This window comes from Macaca fascicularis, chromosome 12 (assembly GCF_037993035.2).
Source record: "Macaca fascicularis isolate 582-1 chromosome 12, T2T-MFA8v1.1".
Taxonomy (NCBI): domain Eukaryota; kingdom Metazoa; phylum Chordata; class Mammalia; order Primates; family Cercopithecidae; genus Macaca; species Macaca fascicularis.
In genome coordinates this window covers 16,105,070-16,119,941 of record NC_088386.1, presented here as the reverse complement: position 1 = coordinate 16,119,941, position 14,872 = coordinate 16,105,070, and the positions used below count along the sequence as shown (strand labels likewise).

The window sequence follows — 14,872 nt, the reverse complement described above, 5'->3', positions numbered from 1 at the left end:
GAAAGTCTGTTATTATATTCCTTATATTCCATTTATTGGAGTTGGTCTTTTTGCTAACTTTTGTCTGGTATCCATTTTTCTCCTAAAAAGCATGGATTAAAAGATATGGCTTTAGGGCTGGTAAGTGACTTACATAATTATGAATTTAAGACAAAGGGACATATTTCATTTCTTTGAAAATGCATAAAGTGCTGCAAAGGTTTTAAGAAATAAGAACGTTTTGGAAGGGCTTCCTGATATGAATAATTGCAAATGTCAAGGGATAATAGTTTCCTGATAGTGATTCTATTTCTAGAATGTCAGGTACTGATGCAAAGGTGACATGAGTGATTTGAATGAGTTGTTCTGTCTCAGAGATGGTTCTATAGAGATATGAAAGCAGTACTTTATAACCAACAGAGAGATTTATTTAAGGCCAAAATGTCAGAGGTAATCAAACTGTTTAACTTGTGCTCCTAGCTTTGCTTTGCATTATATACATGGACACACACAATTTATTGTATACTGACAAATTACGGAAACAGAATTTTATAAAAAGTAAAGTTGAATGCTGCATTGTGGCTTTCAGTAAATTTTGATAAGTCTTTATGGTAATATTCTTAATGAAGTATAAATGCTAATATATATTCTATATAACATTTTTCCTTTTGCTTTAAGTTTACATTAGCATGCATGCAATAAAATGTACAGAACTGATCCTTGTGAATGCTTCCGTGTGCATGGTGCCCAGAGCAGAAACAGAACATTGTTCACACAGATGAAAAACCTCTATTCTGACATCAACCAGTTACTGTTTACCTGCAAGGGTAATCATTGTCCTGATTTGTAACATCATTATTGACTATCACAAATAGCATTACTAAGAACATGTTCACATGTGTCTTTTGATACAGAAATCACAGATACAGAAATCTATCTATCTACTCATATCTGTTTCTGTTAGATGTATACCTTACAGTGGAGTTGCTGAGTCAGTCCTATGCTCTGCTTTGGTAAGAACTGTTAAAAGGATTTACAATTTGATCGTACCGATTTATTCTCCCACCAGCAGTGCATGAGAGTTCCAATTGCTTCACATCCTTGACAACACTTACGAGTGGCTCTCTTTTTCATTTTAGCCATTCTAATTATAATACCAAAATATTTTGTGTGTGTGTTTGCTTATATTCACTCATACTACCAAAAGAATCTAAATGATATAAATAAAAACATGCACTTTTCATTTATCAGTTTATACATCAAGATTTTAAAGAGTAATTCCTCCAAATGGTTTCCAGAATAAAATGTAGCATATTGCTTAGAGGGGGAAACATTTTTTCAATATTTAATGATCCATTTAAAATTATGTCAAATATTTCAAAAATTTATATTTATTAAGCAGATTTAAAGGTTTTGCAACATCCTATGTATGTGATGGAATTCAAGGTGTCTTATTCTTGTAATACCTTTCTCTGATAAAAGATAACTATAAATGTACTTATATGTTTTAATACAGTCTATATGATAATACTTTTTTATTTATTGAAATAAAATATAGCATGTTAGAGTTTCTATGTGATATAGAAACCTAAGAGTGATTCTATTTCACTGAAGTATTTCCATGTGCCTCATTTATTTCCAAAACAATATTACACCAAATTTAAAGACAAATATTTAGTTTATTCTAAAATGTGTTCTTAAAGACATTTATAAACTGGCATGACTAAAAAATTAATGAAATCCAATTTTTACCTCGTAAAACAAAAGGCCTAAGGTTCCAGATAAATTTTGAAGCACATGTTTTGTCAGGGGCTATGGTAAGGCTGGAATATGGGTGGCGGGCCAGGAGCCAAACGGAGCTGAGGATATGGTTGCTGGAATGTTCAAGTTCTATTAGGCAGTGAAAAAGGTGAGAACTTCATGTTTTGAAGGATATGCAACCAGTGCTAAAAAGAGCTGCAGTGGTTGACTCTGGAAGATGAACCTTAGAAGGATTCAAGTGGGAGATACTAAAACATTGACATTGGAATTCACAAACATTTTAGGCATATACATGTAAGACATGGGTTAGGAATCATGACTCCATTTTGCCAATTATAATTCCTATTAGGCAGAATATCTGAATCATTCTTCTGCCAGCAGTCCCCCATGTCCATCACTTATTCTGTAACTATCACTAATTATCTTCCCCAATACTTTCCTAAAGCTGATTAAACACTCATGGCTCATAACAAATTTAAATTTGTCAATAACTGAAAAAAGTAGGTTCTAACTATGTGATCTAGCTTTCAAGCTGCCCTATGGTTTTGTGCAAACTGAACCTTTAGCGCAATTACATCATCATATGTATATCATCACTAAAATTAACGTTGGTACTTTATTCATAAACATGTATAATTTACATACAAAAACTTGTAGAAGTCATGTACAACAATAAGTGCAGTGACTAATCATCAGGGAAATGCAAATCAAAACCACAATGAGATATCACTTCACACCTGTCAAGACAGCTATTATAGAAAGAAAAAGTGTTGATAAAAATGTGGAGAAATTGGAACTCCCGTACACTGTTCAGTATACAAAATAATCCAGGAACTATGTGAAAACAGCGTGAAAGTTCCTCAACAAACTAAAAATAAAACTACCTTATGATCTAGCAGTGCCATTTCTGGGTATTTATTCAAAATAATTGAAATTGGAATCTCAAAGAGTTATTAGCACTCCTATGGTCATTGCAGCACTATTCACAATAGCCAGGAAGTAGAAACAGTCTCAATGTCCATCAACAGATAAATGGGTAATGTGCTATATATATATATATGCAATGGAAGACTATGCAGCCTTTAAAAAGAAGGAAATTGTGCAATATGCAACAACATAGATGGACCTTGAAGACATTTTGCTAAGTGAAATAAACCAGGCACAGAAAGACAAATACTGCATGATTCCCCTTTTATGGGGAATCAAAAATACATAGAATTTAAGAGTGAAATGGTGGTTGCCAGGGCCTGAGGGAGAAGGAAAAATGGGAAGTTACTAATCAACATGCACAGAATTTCAGTCAAGTGAGTTTAGTAAACTCTAGAGATCAACTGGACGGCATTATACCTGCAGTCAACGATAATGCATTGTACGCTTACAAATTTAAGAGGGTAGATTTCATGTTGTGTTCTTACCACACAGATGATTTTTTTAAGTTTTTACACTGTCTTCCTAGTCTTTTCTGTTTGACTATCTGCTTTCCACTTCTGTGCCCCACTGTACATCCATCCATATTAAAAGGCAAACACAGATCCTTCCATAGTCTCCCCATGCTTTCATGTATTTGTAAAATACAGTCATGTGTCACTTAATGATGGGGATAGGTTCAGAGAAATGTGTTGTTAGGCAATTTTGTCCTTGTGTGAACATCATAGGGCATACCTATACACACCTATTTTGTATAGCCTACTACGAATAGGCTATATGGTACAGCTTATTGGTCCTGAGCTATGAAACCTGTAAAGCATGTTACTGTACTAAATATTGTGGGCAACTGCAACACAATGATATGTATCTTTGTGTCACACATATACAAACGTAGAAAAGATATAGCAAAAATAGAGTATTATAGTTTCATGGACCACCCTCACGTGCATGGTCTGTTACTGACCAAAACATTGTAATGCAGTGCATGACTATACTGTCCAAGCAACTATATTCATACATTTTTGTACAGTTTCAGTAAGGGTTTCCAAACAGGAAAACAGATACTACTCTAGTGATTCAGATAGAAGAGATTTAATACAGACAATTGTCACAATGTTGTAAAGGCTGGAGGGGCCAAAGTGGTGGTATGCAGAACTGATAAACACATGTTTCTATTATCAAGGCAGGACCCGGGAGCTTACACTCCCATCACCACTGCCACTGAGGTGCTATTTCTGAAGCTGATGTGCCAGAGCCACTTCCAGATGCTTCCTGTCTGTGACTGGTAGCTCTCTCCTTTTCTGCAGAAAGTAGCTAGAAGCCAACTAGCAAAGAAGCTAAGAAGACTATTTTGCAAGAAAGTCTTAGAAATGTAAATTTGAGGCTTCTAACCACCCCCAGTAATAAAAAACATAGAGGGTCAGGAGTGCGGCTGAGTACCAACAGACAACATCCAATGTGTATATGTCAGTAAGATTACTGATAGTATGAATTTATGTTAGTATTATCATTGTCTGGTGTATGAAAATGGGCTCACACCGAATTCTTTGTTGTTTTTGTTTTCTTTTGGTTTTCTTTCTTGCTTTTGTTACTTGACGATATCTCAATGAAAATTTTCCAAGTCAACTTTATTTTTTTCCAAGCACAAATTTATTCTCTTCAAGTCATAAATGTTTTTGTATGGTGTGGATGAATAGTAATCTGTCCAGGCATTCAATTCAATTATGATGAGTTTTCACTGTGACTCTTCTTTTTGGCTGAAATGAACATCACTGCTCGTTTTTCTCTACAGGTTGGTGTATTTTGTTGTTGTTGTTTTGTTTTGTTTTTCTACACAGCAAGGTCCCAGGTTTAGGATTGCTGGTGAGATGGAATATGTTAAGTTTGCAATTGCCATATTATATTTCCAAATGGCCATAACACATTATAATTTTACAACTAAATTAGAAAAGGGCAGTTTTCATTGCATCCCTGCCACCAATAGGCATTATCTGGGATACTTTCTTAATTACAATTTTATTTCCCAGAAAGCAAGCCACGGTAGAATGAATGCAAATACTATCTCAACTCCACTGTAACTTTGCAGATCTTTGCAAACTATTATCATGTGTGGAGATTTTTCAGCGATTCTCCATTTTCTAATTTAAAATTATCATGAAAAGTACTCAAATCATTGAATGCAGAATAGCTTTTCAGTAATATTTCAGCCAAAACAGGTCTAATGTTTAATTATGTTTCTTTTATTTTGTGTTTTTGTTTTCTTTTAAGATGGCTAAAATTTTGTTTATATCAGCCATTGTGACAGGTTGAATCACTCACAGTAAGCTAATTTACACTGTAATTGAGCTCAACCTGAAGATCTTAATAAGTTTTAATATCAAATGTTCATTTCTTGCCACATGCTCATCACAAGTTCCTTGTGGATGTGGAGAGAATCTGCTTAATGGCTGTTCATCCAGAAATCCAGCATCTGGTGCATTTGGTAGTACTTGTGGCAGAAGAGAAGGTGGCAAATTAAAAGTTGGCTCTTAAAGACTTCTGCCCAGCAGTGATGTATATTGGGTCTAATCATTTGTTAATGAGCAACATTGACTAACACATTGATTCGAATATCCCTTGAAACGTTTATTACATATTTCCTAACTTGGCATAATGCAGTACATAGTATTTCAATTGTTCTTCTATTTTCTTTCTTTCTTTATGTGTGTGTGTGTGTGTGTGTGTGTGTGTGTGTGTGTGTGTGTGTGGTGACTTTACCCATTTTGAATTATTTTATGGGTAGAGTAAGACCATTGACCTTGAAAGACTGGGAAGTTGGCTGGCTCTGCAAATTGAAGAGTTAAGTCGTCAAATAGCTTTCCCTTTTTATTTGTTATGCTGCTTAGGTGGTGTTTGTTCTTGCATTGTTATAAACACTTGAGACTAGGTAATTTATAAAGAAAAGAGGTTTAAGTGATTCAAGGTTCTGCAGGTTGTGCAAGCTGGCATACACATCTGCTCGGCGTCTGGGGAGGCCTCATGGGTGTTTACTCATATCAGAAGGTGAAGCAGGAGCAGGCATATCACATGGCTAGAGAAGAAGACAGAGTGGGGTGGTGGAACGCCACACACTTTCAAACAGCCAGATCTCACACAAACCCATTCAATATTGTGAGGACAGCACCCAGCTGTGAGGGATGCATGCTCATGACCTAAACACCTCCCACCAGGCCTCATCTCCAACACTAGGGATTACATCTCAAAATGAGATTTGGCAGGGACATAGATCTAAACCATATCAGGTGACTCACTGAAGAAAATAATAGTATAAAATGTTGTGACAGTTTAATCAATAACATTAGGATAAATAGCATTAGTGTGTGTCATATTTTCAGTGTGATTTAAATCTAAATGCAGCCCTTGATGATTGTCATTTGGATCCAGTCTAATTTCATCAGAATGCTCAGACAGTACCTGGGAATACTTGCAGCTCTCAAATTGTTAAGGTAGTAGTTAGAGTTTTCAATTATTGTTTGAAACAACTACAACTAAAGGATAAACCTTGATAATTGAAAAGGGATTAGGATATTAAAAATGCACATTTTCATGAAGACAGCTACTTATTTTTTATCCACTGAAGAAAACATCTTGTGGACATTCTCTCGTATTACAGCTTTCCGTGGCATGGCATTAAAATTCTGATTCCATATTGCTCGTTTTTCTACATTGAAGCAGATGTCAGTTTCATATGGATTCTGAATATCATCCAATCTGTCAAATATAAATGTAATTACTGGTCAATAGTTTTGGATAATTTTTACATCTGTTGAAGTCGTGGAGGTTTTATTAATTATTTTGACTTAGATTGTATTTCCTTCAGAAAGCTGAGAATTTTGAACCATATTACTTTGGGTGAGGTCACCTCCCCTCCTAATAAGAGCAACAGGTGCTGAGCAGACCATGTGTGCATCTTCTGTGCTGTTATGACTCACAAGTCCTACTAGAAGGTTCAGGCACAGGAAAGGCATTTCCTCCAAGTAAGGAAAACGTTGTGCACCTGTGTTGTATACTGTTTGTGAAAAGCAAGAGGATGTAGTATCTGAAAGGTGTAAAGCTTATGCTTCAGTTGGCTAGAACAAAGTTCATATTTTTTCTCAGTTGTCAGGGATCGTGAAAGTCATTAAATCCAACTTCTATCCAGTGTTAAGGAACCTGAGAGGTAATACTCAAACTTTTGCCTAAGTGTGATCCACGTAATTTCAATAATAAGCTTATTTCTGTTTCATTGTCTCACCTGAGAACTTTCTAACTGAGGTGAAAGCAATACATCTCATTTGTTAATATCTCTCTCCTCCTCCATGTCCCCTGCCTTCCTACTATTAATACTACCACTATTGCTGCTACTGTTCTGCTGCTACTCCTAATACATATTTAACTAATATAATGTGTACTCTACCAGCCAAACATTGGGATGATGTACATATCAGCTAAAGCTGTAGAGGTTTCATTTTGACTTAGAGTTTGTTGCCTCCAAAACTCTTAACATTCTGAACCAGGTTATCTTGTATACAGGCCACCCTGCTTTTAGTAATAGCCCAATGTGTTCTTTATTCTGTATTCATCATCTCATTTATGCTTCACCACAGATCTGTAAGGTATGTGTGAGTATTATTCGCATTTTACAAAGTAGAGGACTGAGATTTAGAAAGGTTAAGAATGCTATCAAGGTTATTAGGATTTTAAATTTAGGCTGCCTGGCTATAAAGCCCATGCTTTTAAGCACCCTGCAGTACCCTCCTTTCATTGTTTTTATTTATTTTTGCATTCTTACTCTGATATTGAGATTCTCACCTGTGATATAAAAAAGATCCTGTTGTAGTGGTGGAATTAATAATTAAATACACCCACCTGTAAATGCTTGTTAAATCACCAGAATTATAATAGAATATCCATGAAATGTTCTAGATATTAAAATTGCTTTTGTCACTGTGCACACCAAGATTTAAAATCTAGGGCCTCGTAATTATTCAGACAATTGTTTTGGAAGTTCTTGTGTTTTCTCTATTCGCTATTGTGTATTGATTCTAATGCATGCTAAGATATACGGGCCCTATGCCATCTTTCACTTTCTTAGTAGAACGTTTGATCTAAACAGCAATTTGGCTTGCCCTGGACAATGTTCTGCTTCCCCTAACCATAGAAACATGGTTCTGTGGAAGGTTATAATACCACATGGGTCAGCAGCTTCAAATATTGGGCATTAAAGACATTGTAAAGTGAATTATAAAAAATGTTATCCTGAATGATCTATATCATAGGCACATCCTGACTTATTTAGTTTGTTCCTGTTGTTGGGGCTATTGTTGACATTATTTTGGCAGACTCTGTGATATGTTCAAATCAAAACTCTTTCTGGAACTCTCAGTTACAAGGTTATTATTGCTGTGCTATTTACAAAAGAGTTGCCAAGACTGGTGCAATGGAAGCTGTGTTCCACTTATCAGTTCAAAGGAATTTTATTATCATTTCTACCATCAGTGAATCTGTGAGCTGAGCTGGATAGAATCAGAGAGATTATCTAGAGATTATTTTATTGATCACCAAATGCATTTTTGTAAAAGTAAAGACTCCAAATTGAAGCTCTTCAAACAGTCAGTTGGCATTACTAAAATGGCTTATAGGTACAGTTATCAGTCTCTTGAGTATGCAAAATGTTATCTGAAAGCCAAACCAATTTTGTGGTATGGAGAGAAATTATTAAGTAGTTGAAATATTGTTGCTAAAAATATGGATTTAAAAACATCAATACCAAGTGCCATGGAATTTCCAAATGACAACTTGATATTGATACAATAAAACAGAAAACAGCATTAATAATTGAAAGCAATAAAAACATATGCCTTAAATAAAAACAACTTGAAGTGGTAAATAATACAACATGGCTATTCAGTGATCATTCTGTAATACTAAAGTTTTAAAAGGCATCCTAACGTGTTGGGTTTTTTGTTTGTTTCACATGTTTTCTGATCCAGATTTATATTTTTGAAAATAATATCTACTATCAACCTGATATAAAGAGCAGTTCATTGCGACTGACATCTTCTGGAAAAGAAGAAATAATTTTTAACGGGATTGCTGACTGGTTATATGAAGGTGAGTTGATCAGATTTAGTTTCAAAAGAAACAAATGACATTTTTTATACAAAATCTACCAAAAAAAGTCTATTCATTCTGGAGCAATACTTATAGTACAATTTCTTCTCATTTCCTCTCAAAATTGCCCTCATGCTTTCATATCTTTGCAAGCGCTTATATTTTGTGTGGTTGTGATTTACATCTACTTATATGATTCCACATTTGGTATATACGTGTACATACAGGTTAGATAGATATTATTTGTGAGGACAACTAATGAAAGTAAATGGTTACCTTACATCACTTTGGAATTAGGTGCTGAATTTTTTTCTGACTCTCTGGAAAAGAAGAAACAGAAACCTTTATTTCTAAAAAAAAAAAATGCATAGAAAGCCACCTGATTTTAGTTATTTCCATTAGGGACATTCTGTCACACTTTATAAGCTATTACAGAGGGAGCAAAATAAAACCCACATGAAGAGTTATTTTCAATATCTATTGAATCAAGTTTTAGTAATAGCTGAGAATGTAAAAATAAATCAGGTGATGAAAAGTTATCCAGTTTTTATCACATACCAATTATCAGCTGAGTTCTAGATACAGATTGCCTGGGGAAGATGCAAAGTTTGAGTTTATTACCTATGTTTCAGACGCTTCGGCTGATTTTGGCAAAATATGTCAAGATTGAAAGTAAGTCTACTTTATTATAAATTATAAAGCTATGACTCATTCAAAAAGTGAATTTTATTTCATGGGCAGTATTTGCAAATGTAATCTCTCTATCTCAGAATTGGTATTTTTAATTCTATAAGAAAAGTGAATAATTTAGACCAATTATTCATTCATTCATTCTGTCACTCAAATAATATCATTGAAGGCCTACTGTATTCCAGATAGGTGTCTAGGTGCTAAGATAAAAGGCAGAGCAAAAAGTACTGCTCTGATAGACCATATATTTATGTGAAATCTTGTGTTAGGTGGAGCTAGTTTATTAAGGAAGAGATGTAGTAACCCTTGAGATTTATATGTATATGTGTACATGTATATTTATATCTATAATAGATTTCTGTGTACATGCCAGCATCAAATAAGATGTTTAGAGGCTACAATTTATTGTGAAGAGCAGTGAGAGCTTCATGAAAATATCAACAATAAGTATGCTGTGAAAGTGTATATTAGAAAAAGAAATACACAGGTAAGGAGGGTTCATTGGTTGAGAGTGACAGAATCTAAATTTGGCTTTTCTATTTCAAAGAGATAAATTACTGGAGGGGACTGGGATGGCCCCCAGAATTTAATAAACAGGTGGAGAACACATTTAAAATCTGGTTAGTTCTGGCAATCTAGGTAGCAGGAGTTAATTGAAGTGCGAAGACTAAGACATATCCTTTTTCTTCAAAGTATTATTGTTACTGTGTGACAACCTGACAGATGAAGAAACCATGTTAATGCAGTGTGGTAAGTAGTTGAATCTTAGTCAACACATAATTCTATGGCAGAATAAAGGAATGATACCATTCTAGGGATTTGCAAGCATTTTTCTAAAGGAGAAACCCTGGCCAACCACAGTAGCTCAAGCCTGTAATCTCAGCGCTTTGGGAGGCCAAGGTGGGAGAATTATTCAAAGCCAGGAGTTCCAGACACACCTAGGCAACAAAGCAACTTTCTCATTTCTACTAAATAGTTTAAAAACTTAGCCAGATGTGGTGGCATGCACCTGTGTTCCCAGCTGAAGAGAGAGGATTGCTAATAAGAGAGGATTGCTTGAGCTCCGGAGTTGAAAGCTGCAATGAGCTATGATCCAGGCCCCTGCACTCCAGCTTAGGCAACAGAGTGAGATCCTTACCTCTTAAAACGAGGAGGGGAGAGAGAGAGAGAGAGAGAGAGAGAGAGAGAGAGAGAGAGAAGAGAGAGAGAAGAGAGAGAGAGCATCTGAGTCAAGCCTGAACAATTAACAAGTGTTACGCATGAGAAGAAATAAGGAAGGAAAAATCTAAGCAGATGTAACAATTTGCAAAAACTCACAAGTGTGTCCCTAGGGAAAAGTCTCCTTGATATAATTGGGCCATAAAATTTGAGATAAAGGAAGATAGCAAGAACCAAGGGATAGTGACCTCTATCAATGATTTGGAATTTCAATTATTTTTCTACCATTTATTAGGAAAACTAATAGGACTTTTCAAGTAAGGGAGTGACAAGGTTGGATCTTCCATATGAATAGATTGTTTTTGCCACAGTGGAACCTGGGGTCTAATGGTGGAAAGAGACAGTGAGCGTCTGTAAGGCTTCTTCTGTGTTCTATCAAGAGATAACGAGCAATGGAACTAGGGTTAAAGCAGTAAAAAGGAAGAAAGATTCTAAAACTGATGAGACAACGAAATATATATGTCTTAGTGGCTAAGGAGATGGGGTGAATGATAAGAAGTCAAGGATGATTCTGTGTCTTCTGGTTCGGGTCACTAGTAAGTAGTGGTGGCAGACATAGTGAGCAAACATTAACGAGGAACATTGGGTTTCAGGGAACAGAAGACTAGTTTAGCAGCAATGTGGGCACTGAACCACGTACTGATGTGCAACCGTGATAAAAGGTGGTCTGTAACATCGATGAACTTTTCAGTTAACTGAGGGTATACTCAATGTAGATCATGCTTATTGCGCTGCTCCAACCCGAATTACGATGACTTGGGTCTCTGTCCTATTGAAAAGGCTTCATACAGGTTTATGGGCATTACATTTTTAAGGAAATTTTAAGGAGAGAAATTAGAGACTGTTTTCTGACAAATATGGTAATTTTCCTAACTAAAGAATAAAAATCTATGTATTTGGTCTGAGAGTTAACTGTTTGTAGGGATTGTGGAGAGCAGAACAAACGGGTAATACAAACTTTTGTGATGATGCTCTAGGCCTGACACATTCCAAAGGGGAAAGGAAAAATTATAGTTTTTGCCATACTTTGGGCTTCTATGTTGCAGATAACTAGGAAATGCTGTACGTGTATGTGATTTAATCAACACAATGTTTGTGTATCTAATCATTTACTCAGAAACCAAGACGTACCCAGTGCTGTGGCTCGTGCCAGCAATCCTAGCACTTTGAGGGGCTGAGGCGGGTGGATCAAATGAGGCAGGAGTTCAAGACCAGCCTGGGCAATATGGCAAAATCCTATCTCCACTAAAAATACAAAAAAAAGGCTGGGCATGGTGGCTCATGCCTGTAATCCCAGCACTTTGGGAGGCCAAGGCGGGCGGATCATGAGGTCAGGAGATCGAGACCATCTTGGCCAACATGGTGAAACCCTGTCTCTATTAAAAATACAAAAATTAGCTGGGCGTGGTGGCACATGCCTGTAATCCCAGCAACTTGGGAGGCTGAGGCAGGAAAATCACCTGAACCAGGGAGTCGGAGGTTACAGAGCCGAGATCATGTCACTGCACTCCAGCCTGGCAACAGAATGAGAGTCTGTCTCAAAAAAAAAAAAAAAATTAACTGCGTGGAGTGGTGGGGTGGCGCATGCCTGTGGTTCCCCGTACTCTGGAAGCTGAGGTGGGAGGATCACCTAAGCCAGGAAGTTGAGGCTGCAGTGAGTCAAGATCATGCCACTGCACTCCAGCCTGGGTAGCAGAAGTGAGACCATGTCTCCAAAGAAAAAATTTAAAAAAGAAACCAAGACTCAGAGAGGATCTGTGATTTAGACATGGCCTCAGAGCTAATGAGTAGGAGAGCCAGCATTTGAATGTGTCTTTTGTTTCTAAAGCCAGGGCTTAGTCACTAGTCTACTCTATTTGTTACAGGGGGATTTCCTTCACTGTTCCCCAAGACACAGCACACATTTTGGGACCTAAATTGTCAGATTTCAGTGATCCATGTCTCGGGTATTTCCAACTTAGTGCAGTGATAAACAATAAACAACTATTGTATTGGGAACCATTTGGAGCATAGTAAATATACATATAAATAGTATTTATTTAACATACTACATAGAATTATAAGTAGAACTAAGTCTGATTGGATGGAGGAATGTCAGGTGCTTCATAGAAGACATGGTTCTTGTGTTGGTCTTCAAGAATGACAAGAATTAAAAGGTGAGGAAAAATTCACGAGATAAGCAACATTCTTACCAGCAGATTCTGATTGTTACACTATTGTGTTGAAATAAAACAGGGCAAAATACCTATTTTCACATTCATGTTTGTTTCACGTTAATGTCTTTTGGTGACATGAAGTTGCATTGATTCAACAGATATTTATTGAGCACTTACTCAGTGCCATCTATGGGGCTGCAGCATGGAAATCACAGGAAGGCAGGGTTATTAGGAGTGCTGAGTCTCCAGAGGTCAAACAAGGAAAGGATTCCCAAGTTTTTGTTGGATTTGCTCATAGATCATTGATGGCCTTGACAGGAGTAAAATCATTTAGTTGGTGGGGCCAAAACCAAGACTGCAGTGGATGGAGGTGTAAATGGGGAGTGAGAAGGTTATGAATACAGACTGTTCTTTCAAGGAATTTGACAGTGAAATGCAGAAAATTAAAAAAAAAAAAAAATCAAACACAGGCCTGCAGAGCTGCAAGTAGCATCCTCAGGAAATCCTGCTGGTCTAAAGTGATAAACTAAAAATGGAAAGAATCAACTTGCTTTTTACAATAGCACATTAATCTAAACACAATGGTTGTATCTCAGTACTGTGGGAGTGCTTCGTGTTGTGGCTACGTTTTTAAGTGTCTGTGATGTAAAACCACATGTACTGAAAACTCCATCTGCTCTGCAGTGAGATTTTCTAAATCGGAGTGATAAAAACGATGAAGAGCCAAACCTACACTAAATGGGAATGAAACACCATTTGTAAAAATAAATTCTTTGTAATTAATATGATATAATTAACATAGGAAGTTTCAATCCATGAGCAAATGTGCCCATTAGTTGCGATTAAAGAAGCTTGTGCCTTATCCAGGATGACTGTTGAGCAAATGCATATTAAAGATTCTCTTATTTACCTCCTTCCCATTCCAGGTAGCTTTATTTTTCCACTTGAAGAAAGTCACAAGGCTCTCTATATGATTGTTTTGCTACATTAGCATTTTTATGGGGAAGAATATTAATCATATGTCACTCTAAAATAAATGACAGTAGGCGATGCCTCGTTTCTCTTGAAAAGCATACTCCAATTTGGGTCAGGCTTACTCTTGGGAAGTACTGGACACACATACTTCAGCACCTATGACAGAACCTGTTTCTTCGAAATCTACAGTATTGATTTTAGCCAACAGGGTATCTTTGTACCTTCAAATCTTGTAGAACTTAGAGTTTACAGTGGGGCCAGGCACGGTGGCTGACTCCTGTAATCCCAGCACTTTGGGAGGCCGAGGTGGGTGGATCAACTGAAGTCAGGAGTTCCAGGAGTTCGACATCAGCCTCACCAACGTGGTAAAACCCCGTCTCTAATAAAAATACAAAAATTAGCTGGGAGTGGTGGTGAGCACCTGTAGTCCCAGCTACTTGAGAGGCTGAGGCAGGAAAATCACTTGAACCCTGGAGGCAGAGGTTGCAGTGAGCCAATATCATACCACTGCACTCTAACCTGGGTAACACAGTGAGACTCCATCTTTAAAAAAAAAAAAAAAGAACTTGGAGTTTACACTCAATTTGGCCCTTAGCATGCATGTATATACACACAAACATATATGTATATTTTTTCCTCAATGTGTCATGTGTATAACTCATGTCTCCTTAACAAAATTGTAAGTTAGTTGTATAAATCAGTGTCAATATCACAACTGAAGAAAGGTGGCACATTTAAAAGGGAGTAATTCAAGGAGGTTTAAGCTATGAAGGGGACCCTTATCATGAACAACGTAAATGCCACAAACCATGGCTTGTAATGGTTTAGCCATTAGCAGCCGAAGGGGGAAGGGGACACAGCACTCACCTGAAACTAAGAGAGAATGCTGTAAATTTTTTGCAGAAATAGAAGCAGTGGCTTTTGGTTGGGCAAAGCCAAACTCACATAATTTTGATGCATGGGAGATAAGAAAATAAATTCCATGTACTCACTTCCTCCCTTCATTTGATTTGCTAGGGTTTCATAGTGGTCAT

General features: G+C 36.7%; 1 protein-coding gene across 4 annotated transcripts in view; it reads left to right on the top strand.

Moving 5' to 3' along the window:
* Nucleotides 1–14,872, top strand: part of DPP10 (dipeptidyl peptidase like 10) — a 1,411,130-nt gene that overhangs the window by 1,292,079 nt on the left and 104,179 nt on the right. For all 4 annotated transcript variants that reach the window (XM_005572966.5, XM_065525407.2, XM_005572965.5 and 1 more), the window contains one exon: nucleotides 8,679–8,799. In XM_005572966.5, coding sequence (XP_005573023.3) covers nucleotides 8,679–8,799 — 121 coding nt within the window. The remainder of the gene's footprint in view (nucleotides 1–8,678; nucleotides 8,800–14,872) is intronic.